The sequence below is a fragment of the Mchenga conophoros genome, linkage group LG3 (genome assembly GCF_057382185.1).
Source record: "Mchenga conophoros isolate Kocher_MC1m ecotype Shallow Benthic linkage group LG3, M_conophoros_male_GT1.1, whole genome shotgun sequence".
NCBI lineage: Eukaryota > Metazoa > Chordata > Actinopteri > Cichliformes > Cichlidae > Mchenga > Mchenga conophoros.
Window position 1 is genome coordinate 77,765,686 of NC_140528.1, and position 20,655 is coordinate 77,786,340.

Genomic DNA, 20,655 nt, shown 5'->3' on the forward strand with positions numbered 1-20,655 from the left:
TGCTCCTTCCACTCCAGTGTTTTCTACCTGTGAGCAAGAACTCATCTCCCTAAAAGAACAGAAGCCCCACATTCAGGTCAGTTTTCTGTTTAGAAAAGGCAGCAACTCCCAAGAAAATCTGCAGACTCATTTCAGATGGCGGATGAACCAAGGGCCTATCAGACCCAGTATAAGATAAATACAGATTATTTGGTATTAAAGAATAAAATACCAGAGCTAGAAGTGAGCATAACAATTTGTTTTTAATATAAATGATAATGTGGCGGACCACCAGGTGGCTCCACTCACACACAAGTTGAAAGGAAGTGTGGGGGTGGAGATTTTGGCGCTGACTATATGTGAAGTTCTGTCAGTTAATAAAGTTGTTGGAGTGAGACACTGAGACCTCTCCTGTCGTTGTTACATACCTCCACATTGGTGACCCCTGTAGTGAACATGCTAAGGCTCGACGACGAAGCCAGCTCTGGCCTGGAAGCATCGGCGGCCGCCGGACCTTCACCTCCGCCGATGGCTGCGTTTGCTGTGGCGCTTAAATTGCCGGATTTTTGGCTTCACGATCCTCCTTCATGGTTCATGCACGTAGAAGCTCAGTTTGCTCTTCGTGGAGTTTCAGCCGACGACACTAAATACCACCATGTGGTGGCCTCACTTGACCCGCTGTCAACCCGCCGTGTGATGACTCTCCTCCGGGATCCCCCAGCCCAGGGCAAGTACGCCGCCCTCAAGGGGCTGCTGCTGCGGCGTTACTCCCTCTCTGATGCTGAGCGGGCCGAGAAACTCCTTTCCATCGCGGGCCTGGGCGACGGCACCGCCCTCGAGCTCATGGAGAGCATGCTGTCCTTGCTGGGCGCGGAGGACAGAGGATTTCTCTTCACCCACCTCTTTCTTCGACAGCTGCCGGCTCCAGTGCGCGCTGGCCTTGCCAACTCCCCGCTATTGGCCACAAAGGATTACCGCTCCCTTGCGGAAGAGGCGGATCGCATCCTCCTGGCTACCAGGACTTTCGGCGTCCAGACGGTTATTCAGGACCCACCAGCGTTTTCCCCCTCCCCCTCACCGATGCTCCACGGGCCCTCCGACTCGTCCACTGTGGCCGGAATCGCTGCACGGCGGCACCGCGGAAAGGGGCTTTGTTTTTATCACCAGCGTTTTGGAGCGAAGGCACGGCGCTGCCTCCCGCCTTGCAGTTTCCAGACCCAGGGAAACGGGCATGTCAGCGCTCTGTAGCAGCCGCGACCGCTGGCAACAAGGAAAGGCTGCTTTTCTTAGAGGACTCACGCTCGGGGAGGCGTTTCCTGGTGGACTCCGGCTCACAGAAGAGCCTTCTTCCCCCGGCTGGCTCGGACAGGCTAGCTGAGGGTTGCGGGCCATTGCTAACAGCGGCTAATGGCTCTCCCATCAAAACCTTCGGTGAAAGGTTGGTGACTGTTTGCTTTCACGACCGTGACTTTCAGTGGAACTTTGTTGTTGCTGCTAGCTCTGTGCCTATAATAGGCGCTGATTTTCTTTGTGCTCACGGACTACTGGTTGATGTGGCTAACAGACGTTTAATTGATGCTGTGTCCTTTTCCTCATTACCCTGTTTGACTCGGGGTGCTCAGCCCGTGGTGCATGCTAACTCAGTAGATTCGGGTGACGTTTTTCAGTGTTTGCTTTCTGAGTTTCCCTCACTCACTGTCCCCACTTTCTCGAGCACGGTGACGAAGCATGGGGTAGAGCATTACATAACTACAGTAGGGAACCGGTGTTCGCGCGCGCGCGCCGCCTCGACCCCGCCAAACTGGCTGTCGCTAGGGAAGAATTTGCCACCATGGAGCGTCTGGGCATCGTGCAGCGTTCGAACAGTGCCTGGGCTTCTCCGTTACACATGGTGCCTAAATCTGATGGTCGGTGGCGACCTTGTGGGGATTTCCGCCGTCTTAATAATGTCACGGAGAACGATCGTTATCCCATTCCCCACATCCAAGATTTTTCCGCCCATCTTGCGGGGACCTCGGTTTTTTCTAAGATCGATTTGGTACGGGGATATCACCAGGTTCCCGTGCGCGCGGAGGATGTCCCCAAAACCGCCGTAATTACACCTTTCGGCCTTTTCGAGTTTCTGCGCATGCCGTTTGGCCTGAAAGGTGCCGCCCAAACCTTCCAGCGGTTGATGGACTCGGTCTTGCGCGGGCTGCCCTTTGTTTTTGTATATCTTGATGATATACTGGTGGCCAGCAGCTCGAAGGAGCAGCACATGTTCCATCTGCGTCAGGTTTTTCAGCGTTTGGCGGAGCATGGACTGATTATTAATCCGTCTAAATGCCAGTTTGGGTTGCCCGTTCTCGATTTCCTTGGGCACCGTGTTTCCGCCGAGGGCGCGGTTCCGTTGCCTGACAAAGTCCGAGCTGTTTCGGAATTTCCGCGTCCCACGACTGTTAAGGCACTGCAGGAATTTTTGGGGATGGTGAATTTTTACAACCGTTTTCTCCCCAGAGCGGCACATCTGCTGAAGCCCCTTTATGGGGCGTTAAAGGGTAAAAAAGCTAATGACCCCGTTGACTGGTTTCCGGACAGCATCCAAGCGTTTTCTGATGCTAAGTCAGCGTTAGCTAATGCTGCCCTTCTGGCCCACCCATCCCCCTCAGCGCCGATTGCGTTGACCACTGATGCGTCGGACATAGCGGTGGGTGCGGTGCTGGAACAGCGAATCTCGGGTGTCTGGCAACCGCTCGCCTTTTTCAGCCGTACGCTACGTGACAGCGAACGCAATTACAGCGTTTTTGACAGGGAGCTACTGGCGCTCCACCTGGCGTCTCGTCATTTCCGGTTTTTTCTCGAGGGTCGTCACTTTACCGCATACGTGGACCACAAACCCTTGACGTTTGCCATGTCCAAGGTTTCCGATCCATGGAGTGCACGCCAGCAGCGCCAGTTGGCAGCCATTTCTGAGTTTACCACGGACATTCGGCACGTGGCTGGTAAATCCAATCATGTGGCTGACTGTTTGTCCCGTGCGCTGGTTTCTCCCGTCTTTCTCGGCATAGACTACTCCGCCATGGCTGCCGATCAGAGCGGTGACCCTGACATCCTCGCGCTTAAATCCACCCAGACGGGCCTCATACTGGAGGACAGACCCGTGCAGGACGGTGGTCCCCTCCTCGTCTGTGACGTTTCCACCGGCCGCCCTCGCCCTGTGGTTCCCGCTTCCTGGCGTCGTCAAGTTTTTGACTCGGTACATGCTCTCTCTCATCCAGGGGTCCGGGCCTCTGTTAAACTGGTCAGCTCTAAATTTGTTTGGCCAGGCCTTCGCAAATCTGTTAAGGAATGGGCGTCGGCGTGCATTCCCTGCCAGCGCGCGAAGGTTCATAAACACACCAAGGCGCCCCTGGAGCCGTTCTTCATACCCGGCAAACATTTCGATCATGTGCATGTCGATCTGGTGGGTCCCTTGCCGCAGTCACAAGGTTTTACGCACCTTTTGACTGTTGTTGACCGGACCACCAGGTGGCCGGAGGCGGTCCCCCTGGCGTCCACTACCGCAGCAGTGGTGGCCAAGGCGTTTTTGTCGACCTGGGTCTCGCGTTTCGGCCCACCCGCGGACATTACGTCAGACAGAGGCCCCCAGTTCATTTCCGAGCTTTGGTCGGCCATGGCTGATGGACTGGGGGCTAAAGTCCACCGCACAACCGCATACAACCCGCAGGCTAATGGGATGTGTGAACGGTTCCACCGGTCGCTGAAGGCTGCCTTTCGCGCCTCCTTAAAGGATGGCAATTGGGTTGACCGCCTCCCGTGGGTTTTGCTTGGGCTGCGTTCTGCGGTTAAGGAGGTTCTCGGCGCTTCCCCAGCTGAGCTAGTGTTTGGTCAGCCCCTCCGCGTGCCTGGAGAATTCTTGCCTGAAAATCCTCCTCCCTGCTTCGATCCATCGGTGCTCTCTCTCACCCCGCTTTTGCACTCGCTTCGGGTTCCTGGTCCGGTGCACCATTGCGTGCCTGACACCTTTGTTCCAAAGACTTTAGAGACTGCTAAGTTTGTTTTTGTCAGGCACGATGCCCACAGGACACCGCTGCGGCCGCTGTATGACGGCCCGTTCAGGGTTATTGAACCGGGCCAGAAACATTTTGTTTTGGATTTTGGGGGTCGAAGGGAGACTGTGTGTGTTGACAGACTTAAACCAGCACATGTTCTTCCGGACAGTGATGTAGTGCCGGCCCAGGCCCCTCGCCGTGGCCGACCTCCTGCGCTGGGGTTGACAGTCTGTGGTTTTCCCCCCAGGACTACCCCCGGACCACCAACGTTTGAGCCTCCTCCTGCCTTTCCTGCTCACCTTCACCAGCCTCGTTCACAGGATGGACCTTCCTCTGCCTGTCGTTGTTACATACCTCCACAATAATACATTTTTCATTTTTTCATGAAAGCACCTAACGTAACTTACTGGCCTCATTGACATGCAATTCCTGGTCAGTCCCCCATTCAAACACACACATCAGCTAGAGGGTTCAGTGTTGTTATACATCCACTGTTTAGTTAAGTGATATAACCTAGACATGACAAGGAAACAGAGGTTGTGATAACTACATTAAAAAAGAGCTGAAAAAAAGAACATGTTGGAACATGTTGTTCATGAAACACGAGATAGAACAGAATGAACTATTAAAAAGCGTTCTTACTAACAAATATTGAATAAACATTAGTGCCTCAGAGTGTTTGTGGCTGTTCACCTTTGACCCCCTCCATACTGGGCACTGGTATCCCAAAAGGCTACATAGCTGACTGAGTACTATTGACACTATGCTGCTTTGGTAAGTTTGATAATGATTAGCAGCAAACAGAAAGAGGAAGTATCATCATCTACTTGTGTAGCAAAGAATGGATAACCTGAATCTTTATGAGGACAAATAAGACGCTCATGGGCTGCAATAAGAAGCAGAAGTGAATATTTGCAGTTGGACATAAGTGGAATAAGCTGGTTTCTTAGCGCGTGGGGGGAGTACCCAAATAAGAGTCTTACATACCTTCAAAACAACTTCTCTTGCCAATAAAGCACAGCACCAGATTCATGTTTATTGTCTCACTTTCTGGTGTGCTGTTACTTCCACACAAGGCGTCGATAACTCTTCTATAAACCTGCACGAGTGTGAATGAATTGCTGCCTGACATTTTAAACGGTACTGATGAAAATAGGCTGTGTAGATTCAAATCTCCTAGCATGATGTATTCAATACCACACCCCTTTCTAATGAAATGAAACCCCCCTACAGAACATAAAGTTTCCTGACTGTAAGACGGTTACACGCAGAATGAGGAGGTTCACTTTAATAACAGCAGTGGCTTTCTGCAGCCGCAGTAAGTACAGCATATCATTATTCTGATTTAATATTAAACAAATGTAATTCTATCTGTCCATTACATAAATCAGTGTTATGTTGTATCTGTTTTTCTGTTTCAGGCTGGATCTCAGCTTCTGAGTTTCAGACTGTGGAGGTCCAGCACGGGGACGAGGTCACACTGCAGTGTTCCAACATTTCTGCCTATCCAACACAGACAGACTGGTTCAGAGTGGTCAATAAAACTAAGCCCAGCTGTGTTTCTTCTATGTATGGATCTGACAGCGAAGCGTCATTCTGTCATGGATTTATAAACAGAAATTTTAATATGAGTTCCAACGTCTCTTCAATCTTCCTTCAAATCAAGCGAGTGGATTTATCTGATGCCGGGCTGTATTTCTGTGGATTGTACATCAGTGGGCACACAGTCATTTCTAATGCAGTTGAGTTAAGAATTGAAGGTAAGCTTTTGTTCATGATTTAGATATTTTTGTTTCGTTTCTTGATCATGTTTAGCATGAAAACATGTCATGCGATCACAAAATGATATTATAACGATGATTCTTTACAGGCAGTGAACCCAGAGAAGAGGAGGATTTTAATAAGACTGATCGTAAGATTGATTTTTTTGTTTCAAAATATGTTTTTCAGTTTCCATGTAGTTATTTCACTATCATCAATAGTATATCTAAAGTAATCATAAAAATTATGTTTTTATCTAATTATTTTTGTAGAAGAGCCCAGTGGAACGACAAACCTCATAATCATCGCCCTTGGAGGTCTGACAGGTCTGCTCACTTTAGTCGTTGTTATTCTGGTTCTAAAAATCTGGAAATCTCAAAAAGGTGAGGTTACTTACAAATTATTTCACTCATCTTCTAAACTGATTAACCTGTCCAAAACAATGTATTTGGTTGTTCATAACAAGCAATAATTTTTGGTATTTCCATTTAGCTGCTGGAGAGCAAGAAGAAAATAACAAGGTAAACTCACTTTTTGAGTTTTTCTTCTTTTTTTACAACTAACAACTGTTTTCTTTGATTTAAAAGCTTCATTGAAATGCCTAATTACTCTGTGAATAGCCTCAACCTGCTGCTTCATAGAGTAAACCCAAGCAAGCAATTGTAATCTTTTATTTTCTTTGACTTTAAGTAATATCAGAAATGTAGAAAAACTTAATAACTTTAAATTATTTAGTAATAGTTCATCTAGACTAAATAAAAAGTTAATTTTTTTTGTTTGTTTTTTTAAAAACAGGCAAAATCTATAGTTTGCAAAACTCCAATTATAACTCTAAAATGTAATGTGGGTAAAATGCTAGCTGAAGCGTTCACTGTGAAGAGTTTGTCCTTATGACATATTTCCTGTCTGGGAAGCTTTTTAAACACGTTCATTTTTCCAAAAGGACTTTTTTTTAACTTTTTCAATCAAAACAGAAAAAAAAAAGAAAGAAAATAATTTGTACTGTATATGTGGTTTCTCATTTTTATTTATATTTACCTCTAAAAATCTCACTCTGAAACTCACATAACCCACAAATCCACCTTGGTTGTCTCATATAGTGTTTAACTAAATATCCTGATTTTCAGAACATGACTTCAGACAATCTGAACTACGCAGCTCTGAATTTCCAGAAAAAGACCAAAAGAAGCTGCAGGCCTGTGGCGCAGAGAGAGCAGGAGCCTCATGTTGTGTATGCTGCTACAAGATAGACTGAGGAAGCGCCTGCAGCTCAAGCTCTGAACAGGATATACCTTATTCCTGTTAATTTTCTGATGATTTTTTTCTTTTTGTTTGTATGTGTCGTGGTTCACATAAATGTCTTACAAAATAACTAAATAAATGTGCATCCAGTCCATATTTGCATCCTCTGCTTTTTTGTTATTTTCAGATGATTTTTTGTGATAAAAAAATACAATTAAAAAAAAAACTTTAAGTGATTATAGTGAGTGAGTCAGAAATGAGAGTGATGTCTGTTGACTTCCTCGTGGGAGAATCTAATGGTCTGCTGTGGGTGGAGTGACATACATATGTCAGTCTGACGTCTGACAGGAAGAAAGAGCAACATGTGGTCTGGGCGCAACTGAGGTGACAATCATGAGGCTTCGATAGTAAAAAATGCTTTAAAAAAGTATAAAATCAACATTAATATGATCTATTAAAACCAGCGGCTATATTTATACATCTGAAATACTATAAAATAATCACAGAATATGCCAGTGCCCAGAAGTGACTATGTGCGAATACTATGTGAGCCAAAAATAACGTATTCACCAGAAACCACAAACACACAGTTCCGTTTAAAGGATATACCAGTCTCACCTGACAATGGTAAATCACTTCACTCACTGTCACATTACTTGTGTGAAGGTAAACATGTAAAGTATTTATGCTTTGGACTTATACAAAGCGAAGACCTTTGTCCATAGTCTGGTCAAGAGCCAAATATTTTCAGGTATTCACTGAAATTGTTTAGCTTGTTGTAGTGAAGTAGATTTTGGATAGGCTTTTACATGACGTCCGCGAATGCAACGCTAACATCCACACCTTCCCAGCAGATAATTAGAGGCCTTATAAGAAACAGCTGCGCTTCACTACCACACGGAGAATTTGGCATACTTTTCACATCCAAGGTGGCCGAGCGTGATAGATGGCTAAGCACTGCAGAGTGGTTTGATTCTTCAGGAAAGCTGCTCATTTTAGTATTGCCCTCTAGAGAGTGGATTGTGCCACTGCTGCTGTCTTTTTTCAGTCTTGTTGTCATTTTATAAACGCTTATGGACTGGCCTTGACTGACTCATGGTTTCATGGTCTTTTAATCATGCTTTTATAAAGAAGTGTATCTTAGGCTGTATTTGTTTTGTTTATCTCTTTTACTGAATTGTTTAATATTGTATATGTTTTGTTGTTTTGTTGCTTTAGTGGAGGTACGGCCTCTTGCTGTGGGGTTAGCCACGTGAGGTGGAATACCCCCCTGATGCATGAGAGTGTACACAGCAGGAATAGGTAGATTGCACCACTTAGATTGCAGTGTGAGTGACAGTGAGGTTTGCAGTGGAACTACACGGGTGAGTAATTGGTGGCACCCTTGGGCACTCCTCTCTGTAGGCTGCCTCCTCAAGTGGCCGGTCTCCACCATTTTGTTTAGTTATTCTATCGAGCTTCTATTTTACTAGGGTAGCACTGTGGCAGCGAGCCTTGTCGTTTTAGTCATTGTTTGTTAATAAAGTGCTTTAATTAACAGTCTTGCATTCTCAGCCTTGCTACCTTAAGAAGTTCTCTGATTTTACAGTTCTATGCTTTTAATAGTTTTTCCTAATAAATTTTGATTTGTAAAATTGATCTGCCTCACCTCTGCTTGCTAATAACGAGCCTGTGGGCTTTGGTAGCTAGTATAACATCCACATTGGCTATAGAAATCTCTCGTGGGGTGTAGCTCCCTCCCCAGGCGGTGTTGTCAACATGCCTTAGTCACCTTCACTGGTTATCCTCCTTCGTGCCACCACATTGTGAACAAAAAAACAACATAGAATAAAGGACTGGTATTCTTATACCTAAGAGCTCAAACAGCAGGTTAAGGACATACGGGAACCACAAAAGTCATATTCATGGTGATACTAGAGTAAAAAGGTCATATCTGTACAAAATGCAAAGCAAAATTTTCAAGAATGCCATTGAACAGAGGTGGTGGCTTACAACACCAGCTGTCAGCCACTTATAATCCAGTCTTATGATCCCTTCCCTTCAAATTCAACCTCTTCTTCATATCTTGCCTCCAGTAACTTTAACAAGTCACATGATGAGGTGGGGCAAGGTCTCACAGACGTTTCACCCTTGACCATGAATGATGATAATTGCCTTTTTTCTCATCTTGGCTTATGTGATGTTTCACATGACCAATATTGGGTCAAAGCTAGGTCAAGGATAACATACAGTATACATAAGAATTTATAGCCTTTGCTCCATTCTTTGTTGAAGGACCTTTGACAGCAATTACAGCCACAAGTCTTTTTGAGAATAATGCTACAAGGATACTATCCCTACAATGAAGCATGGTGGTAGCAACATTATATTGTGGGAACTGGGAGACTTGTCAAGGTCGAGGGAAAGATAAATGCAGCAATGTACAAAGTCATCATTGATATTAACTTGCTCCAGAGCACTGTGGTCCTCGGACTGGAGCAAAGGCTCATCTTCCAACAGGCCAAAAAACTTAAGCAGAAATCCAAGACAAGAAAGCAGTGGCTTCTGGACCACTCTGCGAATGTCTTTGAGGAGCTCAGCCAGAGCCCAGACTTGAACTCGACCGAATGTCTTTGGAGAGATCTGAAAATAGCTGCGCACAATCCTCCCCGTCCAGTCTGATGCAGCTTGAGCTTGCCAAAAGCGCTTCAAGTATTGAGGAAAGGTCGTGAATACTTGTGTACATTTCATATTTTCTATTTTGTGTCCTGTGTCACTAGATCAAAGACAATTTAGAGCTGAAGTTTGGATTATAAGACATTATAATACATGATAAATGGGATCCTTAATAAATGCACCAAGCATAAAACCAATGTACCCCCTTCTTGCTTCCTTTTAGACCTTTAAGGACTAGAAACACATAAATACTTCTAACTGCAGAAGCTGCAGACTGGATTTTTAAGTATTTGTATAATTTTCTGAAAATCGTATCTCAAGCAGACATAATGTAAAATGATAAAGTGGAAATTTTATGTTAATGGATATTCGCTTAAGCTAAAACATGCAAAGCTATTGCATTGTATAGGGCGGCAATGGCAAGATGAAACACAAAATATAAAGCCAACACACACACACACACAAACAAAAGACTCCCCGCCCCTCTTAACCCCCATATAAGAGCTGTGCGATACAAACTATCCATGCAGTTACAGGATTAAACGCATGATGAGGAGCTTCGTCTTGAGCACAGCTTTATTTCTCTCCAGCCTCAGTAAGTACTGGCACCTCAGTACTCTCAAATAATGGAATGAGAAACGCCGGTAAACAAATGTAGTTGATGTTGTTGTCCTGTAACACTGTAGGTTCAGACATAAACATCATGTTCTTTCATTCCAGGCTGGATCTCTGTTTCAGGTTCTGAGTTTCAGACTATGGAGGTCCAACTTGATGAAGAAGTCACGTTGAAGTGCTCCAACATTTCGAGTCATCCAACACAGACAGACTGGTTCAAAGTTATCAACAGAACTAAGCCCAGTTGCATTGCTGCTATGTATGGATCTCAAGGCAAAGCTTCATTCTGTGATGGATTTCGAAATGGAAAATTCAATATGAGTTCCAACAACACCTCTGTGTTTCTTAAAATCACACAAGTGGATTTATCTGATGTCGGGCTGTATTTCTGTGGATTTTATGTGAATAAGCATACTGTCATTTCCAATGCAGTCGAGTTAAGAATTCAAGGTAAGCTTGTAGGGAGGACTTTTGTCCTCCAGGTTAGTTTTATGTTCATACGTAATCCAAAATCAGCTCAGAGACAAAAAGGAAATCACAAAATATTATAATAGCCATGTTTCTTTACAGGCAGTGAAACCAATGAAGGAGAGGATTTTACGACTGAAAGTAAAATTATTTTATGGCTTCTAAAATTTTGCTGTTCAATGTGCTAAAAGTTAATATCAATATTATGTTTCAATCAACCCGACTAAAGTGGACTGATGGGTTTTTGTTTTGATTTGTTCTTTGCAGAAGAGTCTGACAGAATGACACACCTGCTAAGCACCATCCTGGGTAGTCTGGCTGGTTTACTCACTATAGTGGTTATTATTCTGGTTTTTAAAATCTGGAAACTTCAAAAAGGTACACATGGCTTTAATTTGTTTCACTTCTTTTTGGCAGGTAAATCTTGTACCTCCTCTTGTACGCTGGTAATAATGAACTAATGACACTTTTGTATTTGGTATTTAGTGGCAGAACAAGAACCAAAAAGCAACAAGGTAAATGTTTATTTTTTTTTTGTTGTTACTGTTGTTTTCTTTTTCCTTAGAATGTGCAACCAATATGTCATGATATATTAATGTTGGAAAGAGAAGTGTCTAAGAGTTTGTTAAGGTCATTTTAACTGTAGAATTAATAATGTATACCTTATTGATCCCCATGGGGAAATTGCTTGTTTTTCTCTGCATTTGACCCATTCACTCAGTGAAGCAGAGGGCAGCCACTAAGCAGGCGCCCGGGGAGCAGTGTGTAGGGACGGTACCTTGCTCAAGTGTACCTCAGGGTAGCTGTTCAGTGGATTTGAACCCCCAACCTCCCAATTATGGGGCAACCACTCTACCTACTGAGCTATCCCTGCTCAGTAGTTTCCTTCTTCTGAAGATTTTTGTTTTTTTAAAAGACATCTTTACCTACATAGCCGCATTAGTTCCAATTTCTGGCCTATGTTACTGAAGCTAAACTCTTTTTTTACTGTATAATCTAATTGAATTGTGTTTAACACTGGACAGCACAGGTGTTCTTCCAGTATGATGTTTTAGTATTAAACTCTAAAAATCACATTTTATGTAAAATCATTTTTGGTTTAACCAACATATCTTCAAATGCATGATATATATGTAGCAAACTCAGCTGTGTAAATATTCTGGTTTTCAGAATGTGAGCTCAGACGATCTGAACTACACAGCTCTCAACTTCCAGAAAAACGTCCAAAGAAACCGGAGGCCTGTGACACAGAGAGAGCTGGAGCCACATGTTGTGTACGCTGCCACCAGATAGACTCGTGCTTTGTGATAACCTGCAGATAAGGTTTTGTTTTGTGGAGGATATGGCAAAAAAATAAAACAAATAAAATTTGCATTAATGTTGTGTTTGTATCTTTACTTTTGTGTCATTGTCTTTTTTATTTGTCCACCTTTTGTTGGAGAGGAAAAACACTACACTTAAAGTATGTTGATGAAGGAGAAGTCAATGGTCTCACACCGATTGTGAAACTTTCTTTTGGGGAGAGTCCAATGCTCTGTTGTGGGAGAGTAGAAATAAATTTTAACAGGAAGAGACAGCACTGTGTGGTCTGAGCCCAACTGAGGTTAAAATCACAAGGTTTCCAAGCCCTTCAGGAAGTATAAAGGTGACATAGTTCTAATTTAAACCGGTTGTTATGTTTAGACATTTTGATAACATCAGAGTTTCATTCAGTAACATTTGTCGCATGTAATAGTGAATTTCCAGTTGCAGTAAATTTAATCCCCAAAAAGCTGCCTGATGTGGCGGGAATAGCTAATATTAGGAGTTTTAGTGGCTCAAAGCCAGTGTTGGGTAAGTTACTTTAAATTAGTAACTTAGTTACATTACTAGTTACTTCTATCAAAAGTAACTCAGTTACTTCAAGTTACTCGTTACTTTCAGAGTAACTAGTTACTAGGGAAAGTAACTTTGGTTTTACTCAGAATTCTCTTGTTAATGTGTTGCTTCCGTAACTGGATACCCAGCCAGACTGCCAGTTTTCTAGCTTGCTTCCTTGTCACAAGTGCACTGTGCCACCTACCAATAGAAAGGAAAAAATAATGTGCACATTTCCACGAGAGAAATCCCACACCTGATTCTATCCTAGCCTGTTTTTTTACATCCAACACAAAAACTGCAGTCGTGGTGCTTTCGATTGTACTCAGAACTCGGAAATTCTGCCTTCTGAATAGGAAGATGTAGATAACACCAGACTGCAGATGAGCTGCATACATGGCTGGACTGGGACAAAAAAATCCTCCCGGGCATTTTGACTAGAGACCGGCCCACCATTATAGGAAAAATCATAAAGCCTTTGAATGAAAATAAACACTGTTGTGACAGTGATGTTCACTGTTCTGATGGTATATATGTATCAATCTATCAATTGTTTGTTGCAAGACTCAGATAATTATTTTTTTAAAAGTGAGACATTTTAAATGAGAATAAGTATTTCCTTGTGCTCCCCTTTCCCTTTTAATGCCCTACATGGACCCCTGGCAACACTTTGCTAGACCCGCCCCTGCACAGTTACCAGCTGTCAGCTACTTAGAAAAGGATCCTGGTGTTATTTGTCTCTCAGAAACAGTTCATAACTTCCCTTCAACTCATTCATGTTAACTAAAAGGTAAACCTGTTTCTCCATCACCTGTTCAGCTCTGATGATTCAGTAAGGACATCTCCTGGTTTCATCTTCATGTTTCCCTCTCATCACATAACCAAACCGACATCATGACCAGCAGGTTTACAGCTGTGGCTCCAGCAAACATCAGCTGATACTAGAAATTAATATTAAATAAATTCTAACAACAGCTGATCAAGCTTAAAAGTGCTGCTGTTGTTTAGCACGACATCCGCTGGTTTCCTCTTTCTGGCGCAAAGTGGGCGATAAACAAAAAGAGAGGAAAGACGATCAGCTGATCATTGATCAGTTTCATGATTGAAGTAGAAACAGGAGAGAGAGGGGAGAGGATGAGAGAAGAAGAGGCAGCTGTGCAGCGTAAACACAGAATAAATCCAGATTTGTGTCTTTTTCATTGTAGCTGAAGTCCGGGACAAACTGTTCCTTTTCACCTCAATACGAAACGCATGATATTTTCTCTGAATACAAGACGATTCTGTTTTTTACGGGACGGTTGGCAACTCTAATAATTAACCTTATGAACAAAATAAAGTTCAACATCAGTAACATAGCACCCACCCAGCTGTATAGAAACTCCGTCATGCTAGCTAGCACGCAGTACGAAAAAGTCAGCATAACGAAAATAAACTCCACCTAAACTTGGTTCATATCTGACCCAGAGAGACTGCAGGTTATAACTTCTTACCTGAAGTTCAGCTCACCTGACACTCTCGGACCAGCGGCTGCTTCGGGTCTCTCCTCTTGCCTCCCTTTTCCTTCATCCACCTGCTGGCTTCCACCACTTGCTAATGTTATTGAATCTGTGGAAGCTCTGCGATAGCCACCACACGAAGTAACGAATAACGAGCCTATCTAAATCCCAGTAACGAGTAACGCGTTCCTGGTTTTGGCATAATAACTAGTTACCGTGCTCGTTACCACAATAATAACGTAGTTACTGTAACGCGTTACTTAATAACGCGTTAGTCCCAACACTGCTCAAAGCAGAGATCCTATAACTCTTCACTGTCTCTCTCTCGCTGCCATACTTTATCCTAAATGTTTAGGGCAGAGTGCCACATATTTCCTGTGCTCTACTTATATTTTTATTAAAAAGAGGAAGAACACTTCCTTTTTTGCAGGCAGTCAAATTAACAGTCTTTTAGACTTTTAGTTACATTTTTACGCAATAATTGAAAAGTAATGAAAACCTCTCTGCCTGTTTGCTCTGTTCATTTAAAAGACCCAGATTTGACTTTGTTGTTGCTTTTTCTTCTGTTGTTGGTTTTCCTGCTGGTGGTGTAATAGCATTTTTGCTTACCAGGTGTATGATTGTCAGTCTCTACTGCAGATCCAATGTGCAGGAGCTTCAATTGGAGATCAGTGTGTTGAACTGCTCTTTCAGCTCTGTCCTTATATCCCAATGTGTCCGATCCATCTGGCACTACCAGACATTATTGGACCTCTGTCATAGCGTGGGGCTGGCTGAACCCACAAATCAGATTCAATAAACAGCAACTGTTGGACATAGTTGAGGTCTAGTTGAGGACAGTTTTTAGGAGTAGTTGATGGTTTTTGCAACTGCACACATTTACAATTTGCAATTTTCTGGACCAACTGACCTGATTGGTTCTTGCTATAATATGAAGTTGTCAAAATACTGCTGTCAGCTGTGTACCAACCTGACTTTTCCACCACAGAAAAAGAGAAAATTATTTCAGGTGACTACATCATGAAGCTCATTGAGAGAAGGCCAAGGGTTTGCAATATTATCGACAAAGCAAAAGGTGGATACTTTCAGGAATCTAAAATATAAGACATATTTATTTATTCATGAGATATTTATCAATTGTTTCTTTGCTACATAATTCCAAATTTCCTGTTTCATATATTTGATGTCTTCAGTTCGTATCTACAATGTAGAAAACAGGTAAAAATAAAGAAAAACCATTAAATGAGACGGTGTTTCCAAACTTTTGACTGGTAGTGTATATACTGTGTACAGTATCCCATTCAACTGGTCCAAACTTTTTATTTCTGATAGAACTGTTTCTTTTGTTTTTTCAATCTTTCTCACTTTTTACGTTCTTTCTTTGTTATTAAAATCCAGCATGCTAGAGTCAGCATTACTCCTCCTTCCTCGCCTGACAAAGCCTTAACTGGCTGTCTAATGTGATGCCAGCCCACCCTTTGCGCCTTCTGGGAAGGCTTTTACAAGGTTTAGGTGTGTATTTGTGGGAAGTTTTGACCATTCTTCCAGAAGTACATTTGTTAGATTAAGAATTGAACAAAGACAATCTGAAGCACAAGAGTCCAAAAAAAACAAACAAAAAAACCCAAAGGCAGTTCAGGTGGTCTGAAGGCCACAGAGCAGCATTCGGAGGCTGAGGCCTCTGAGGCCTCTGAGGCCTGATCTTCGGGTTTGGCAAGTCGCCATCATCAGAAACACGAAGCCTCGTGTGGCTTGACAGGAGAATGTTGACAACAGAGCTACAGGTGGCTTAGCAGTAGGGGTGGGTTTTGATTATTGATTTATCGATTAAAATCAATTCTAGCTTGGATAACGTGATATCGATTCATTAAAATCCTGAATTGGTTTTTTTAATATAAATTTATTTTGCCCGAAATGCCAGAATTTCAGGTTAAACCTCACAAAATTTCAACAACCACCAAACAGCTAAAACAGTAAATGAGAGCAGGTACACGGATTCTGCACATAGACGTAAACACAAAGTATGGACCCGCTGACGGATCAGAATCAGTGAGATGTCGCCTTTCTCATCCGACGGCATGGACACGGTCGGGGCTGAAAGCCGACAGCTCGCTGATTCTGATGTTTCGGCGAGTCCGCGCGTTGTTTACGCCCTTTTTGCGCTGATTCTGAAGCTGTAGGTTTTATCTCTCTCCAAATAATATTGACTGAACCAGCAGCAAAAGATCCAAACTACGCTTCACATAAACATCATCACGTATTCCCTCTGACTTTTACTGTTTTGCTTCCACCACGATAAAATCATACTTCATGCACAGCTCTCTCTCTCTCTCTCTGTGTATTTCAAGAACAGTTTCCCATCTAAAAATCTGTTTTTTTCCTTTTACTTACTTCCGAAAAGAAAGCCTCATTTCTGCTGTTCAATACTGAACAAATGTAAACTTTTTAAAATTGTGCAAAATTGCAAAACGCTTAGCTGTGTCTCTAATAAAACCTCTTTAACAGCATCAGGTAATGTACATATGTTGATTAATGGTTTTCTTTCATTTTTGATCTACTGCAGAATATTTTTATAAAATCCCAGGCCAGGAAAATCACCTTCATGTTTTTCTGTGTTTTATCCTCAGCTACTTTGACACAAAGGCATCTGCTGTGATGCTCACACCTTTGATAAAGTCTCGCAAGTGTCAGCTTTCTTTTTACAGATATAAAAAATATGGAAATGTACTGATGCATGATCTGAATTATAATATTTGTGACTGTCTAAGGCCAAATTTCCAAGAATCGAATCGAATTGAACCGAATCGTGGAGCAAATCGATTCGGGACCTTGTTATCGAATAGATTATAGAAATCAGTGACGATACCCAGCCCTACTTAGCAGGAGGCCGGTGTCAGTGGCGATGTAGACTTGTTCCTGGACTGCTAGGACTTGTCACTGATTTTTTAAATATTTTTTTTATGGACAGAATTTCTCGCATAGCCAAGTGGCAGAAAGATTCTGCTTCGGTAGTTTCAAAATCTTGTTTCTGCTTTTCGCAGATGATGTGGTTCTGTTGGAGTGTGAAATGGTGGGGATGAGAATCAGCATCTCCAAGTCTGATGCCATGGTCCTCAACTGGAAAAGGGTTGAGTGCCCGCTCCAGATCAGAGATGAGCTTTTGCCTCAAGTGGAGGATGTCTTTTGATCTTGTCCACAAGTGGGGGGAGGGGGAAATCACGGATAGATAGGTGCTACAGCTGCAGTGACACGGATGCTGTACTGGTAAATCGTGGTGATAAGAGAGCTGAGCGCAAGAGTAAAGCTCTCAATTTACTGGTCAATCTACATCCCTACCTTTTTAAGGTTATTAACTAAGTCATGTTTCTTAGAAAATACTTTTTGTTTTAGTTTTTTTCTTGTACTAAATGATGATAGTATTGAGACAAAGTATGGTGTGAATTATTTATCATAACTTTGTTTTTACTTGGCCTTTATTACTTGGTAGTTTGAGTCTGCACTTTCAACACAAGTTGAAACGAAGACTTATCAAGGGTGGATCTTGCTGCTATATCATCTTAAATTGGTCATGTGATTTGCATGCATCGTCTATCAACTTTGCAGGGTTATCTGCATAATTCTGATTGCAAAAGCTCACAGAAAGTATGGGGAAACAACTACAGGGTTAAACAGCTTTAAATAATTTCACAACTTTAGGATATATATAATGAGCTTTAACTTGGGTCTAATGAATGCAAACATCCTATGTGAAAAGTATAATAAATTTTAAAAACACTGTTTATCCCCATTTTTGTTTTCATTTATATGCTGCACCAGATCTTAAGGGACTAAAATAAGATACTTGATCAAAAAACAGATAAAACACTGGATCCTAAGAGTGTGAATATCCTAGCACAAAATAAGAAATAAACAAACAAATAAACAAACTACATTAATGTAGATTGATATTAGCCAGTGCTAAAAGATATGTAAATGCATTGCATTGCCTTTGTAGTTCATTGGCAAGATGACAAACTAAATCACCCCGCCCCTCTAAACCCCTTTATAAAAGCTGTGTGGTTCACTGCTGTCCGAGCAGTGAAGGATTAAACACACGATGAGGAGCTTCGTCTTGATAACAGCTTTGATTTTCTGCAGCCTCAGTAAGTACTGGCACATTACTACTCCCAGCTTAAAATAAGTAATGGAACGAGGAGCCCAACAGATTTTAAATTTGAGTTTAGAAAGCAGTGATTTAATTAAATCAAATGAAAAGTTGTCGCCCTGTTATTGGGTCTGTTGTACCGTACACTTTGAGTTGAATCTCATTTTGTCTTTGTTGTTTGATTCAGGATGGATCTTTATCTCGGGCTCTGGGGTTCACACTGTGACGGTCCAGCCTGGTGAAGACGTCACACTGCAGTGCTCCAACATTTCCACAAGTCCAACCCACACAGAGTGGTTCAGAGTGATCAATGCGACTAAAACAAGCTGCATCTCCTCCATGTTTGGGTCTCATGGCCAAGCCTCTTTCTGTGATGGATTTCAAAATGGAAAATTCAATATGAGTTCCAGTGTCACTTCTGTCTTTCTTAAAATCACACAAGTGGGTTTATCTGATGTTGGGCTGTATTTCTGTGGATTTTACATGGATGTGCATATTATTATTTCCAATGCAGTAGAGTTAAGATTTGAAGGTAAGCTTTCCTTAGTAGCAGAACAACATGATGAGACTTTAAATGAGAACTTGAAGTCACAAAGTATTATAATACCCATGTTTCTTTACAGGTGGTGAAACGAATGATGAACAATTTAAGGCTGAAAGTAAGATTATTTTCCTGTCTCTAAGCATTTTGATTGTTGTTGAGCTCAGACTTCAACCAGACTGAAATATTCCACTCCAATTATGTTTGTAGAAGAGCCTGAAAGATGCATAAACCTGATGAGCATCATGCTGGGTGGTGTGACTGTTTTACTTACTATGGTGGTCATTGTTCTGGTTCTAAAAGTCAGGAACCTACAAACAGGTAGACTTGGCTGTAACTGTTTCACCTGCTATAGTAAACAGAAACAAGAAGATAAAAAATATGTTTGTGAAAATTAACTCATCTCAATTTTGTATTTGCTGTTTAGCTACGGAACCTAAGGGTGACAAACACAAGGTAAATGTGTTTTTACTCATATTGTGTGAAATGTATGTCATGATTTAAAAAGATGCATTTAAACATGTAATTGTTCTATGACTAATATCAACCTATGTCATCCACATGTTGTTCAAGCGAGAAAGCAGTCTTTTCTCCTCATTAACTGCAGTAATCAGTATCTGACAGAAATTGTTAAAAGTAAAAAAAAATAATCCCAGCAGAAAAAAAGCTTAATGATACATCTAAATAAGTAATAGTTTAGTAATTTGAAAATCATACACAAAAATACAAGGAGTACATACATTATTGTGATAAATTGTCTGTGAAATCAGATTTCTAACACCAATTGTAACTTAAAAAGTTAGTGTAAAAAAATTATAAATATATCATAAATATATTATATTATTATTATAAATTATTCTTCTAAAGTGTGTCTCAAAATAAATGTTCCTGGTTGATTAGAAGTTATTTTGTTGAGGAGGATAAATATGTCTGTTCCTGCTCTGCTGTTCTTTACATTAAAGCTAGTTGTGTGTAGTTTGTGAAATCCATATGCAACCAGTAAATCAGTTGCAAAACAGTGTTTTAAAGAAAATTAATGCAACCACTCTAAGACGTTAGAATCATTATTGATTCTTGTTTAATTCAACTAATAAAATCTTACTGAAATATATGTCATGTAACTCACAAATCCACAAGCCTTACATATTTTGTTGAACTCATCTGTTTAAAAAAGTATTTTAATTTTCCAGAACATGAACTCAGATGACCTGAACTACGCAGCTCTGAGTTTTCAGACAAAAGCTAAAAGAAGCCGCAGGCCTGCGACACAGAGAGAGCCGGAGCCTAACGTTGTGTATGCTGCCACACGATAGACTTAGGAAGAAGAATTAGTTCTTATTAATATAACCTGCTGATATATTTCTGTGTGTGTGTTGTGGGTGACATGAATCTCGGAAAAAAATAAAATTATGAATAAAATTTGCATTCAAGGTTGTTTTTTCTTCTAAATCTCTGCTTTGTGCCTCTTTGTTTTTCTTATTTATTCACATGTTGTCTGAGAAGAAAAACGTAGACATGATAAAGAAGATTCAGAAATAACTGATTAATGCAATTTTCTCAGAGTCTAATGGTCTGGAGGAGTCAGATAATAAGAAAAGCACAGTGTGGTGTGAGCAGAGCTGAGGTGAAAACCACAAGGGCTCTAAAATCAGAGCTCGAGGACGATATAAAAGCAACAGAATAATGATCGATCGATTCAAACTAGCTTTCTGTGTTTACATGTCTTAACTTTATCTTCAATGTCTTTTAAATTTCTTAGGCTATCAAACAAACTTATTGGGCAATAATAACAACGTCACTCAACATTTTATTACATGAGTTGCTTCAGTTTTATACAATCATAATGCCTATGGTTAGAGATTAAAC

At 41.7% G+C, this 20,655-nt stretch overlaps 3 protein-coding genes across 3 annotated transcripts; all 3 read left to right on the top strand.

Annotated features, from left to right (window-relative positions):
• The first annotated feature begins 5,276 nt into the window (after window positions 1-5,276).
• LOC146580606 (uncharacterized) lies at window positions 5,277-7,130 on the top strand. The gene is made up of 6 exons (XM_085269637.1): window positions 5,277-5,328; window positions 5,432-5,770; window positions 5,881-5,922; window positions 6,044-6,154; window positions 6,264-6,292; window positions 6,899-7,130. The coding sequence occupies exons 1-6, from the start codon at window positions 5,283-5,285 to the stop codon at window positions 7,019-7,021; spliced, it is 690 nt and encodes a 229-aa protein (XP_085125763.1). The 5' UTR covers window positions 5,277-5,282; the 3' UTR covers window positions 7,022-7,130.
• Window positions 7,131-10,209: 3,079 nt separating this feature from the next.
• LOC146580607 (uncharacterized) lies at window positions 10,210-12,050 on the top strand. The gene is made up of 6 exons (XM_085269636.1): window positions 10,210-10,263; window positions 10,389-10,733; window positions 10,854-10,892; window positions 11,019-11,129; window positions 11,238-11,266; window positions 11,922-12,050. The coding sequence occupies exons 1-6, from the start codon at window positions 10,215-10,217 to the stop codon at window positions 12,042-12,044; spliced, it is 696 nt and encodes a 231-aa protein (XP_085125762.1). The 5' UTR covers window positions 10,210-10,214; the 3' UTR covers window positions 12,045-12,050.
• A 6,142-nt stretch (window positions 12,051-18,192) lies between these two features.
• LOC146580608 (uncharacterized) lies at window positions 18,193-20,102 on the top strand. The gene is made up of 6 exons (XM_085269638.1): window positions 18,193-18,246; window positions 18,436-18,780; window positions 18,872-18,907; window positions 19,000-19,110; window positions 19,217-19,245; window positions 19,980-20,102. The coding sequence occupies exons 1-6, from the start codon at window positions 18,201-18,203 to the stop codon at window positions 20,100-20,102; spliced, it is 690 nt and encodes a 229-aa protein (XP_085125764.1). The 5' UTR covers window positions 18,193-18,200.
• Window positions 20,103-20,655: the final 553 nt, after the last annotated feature.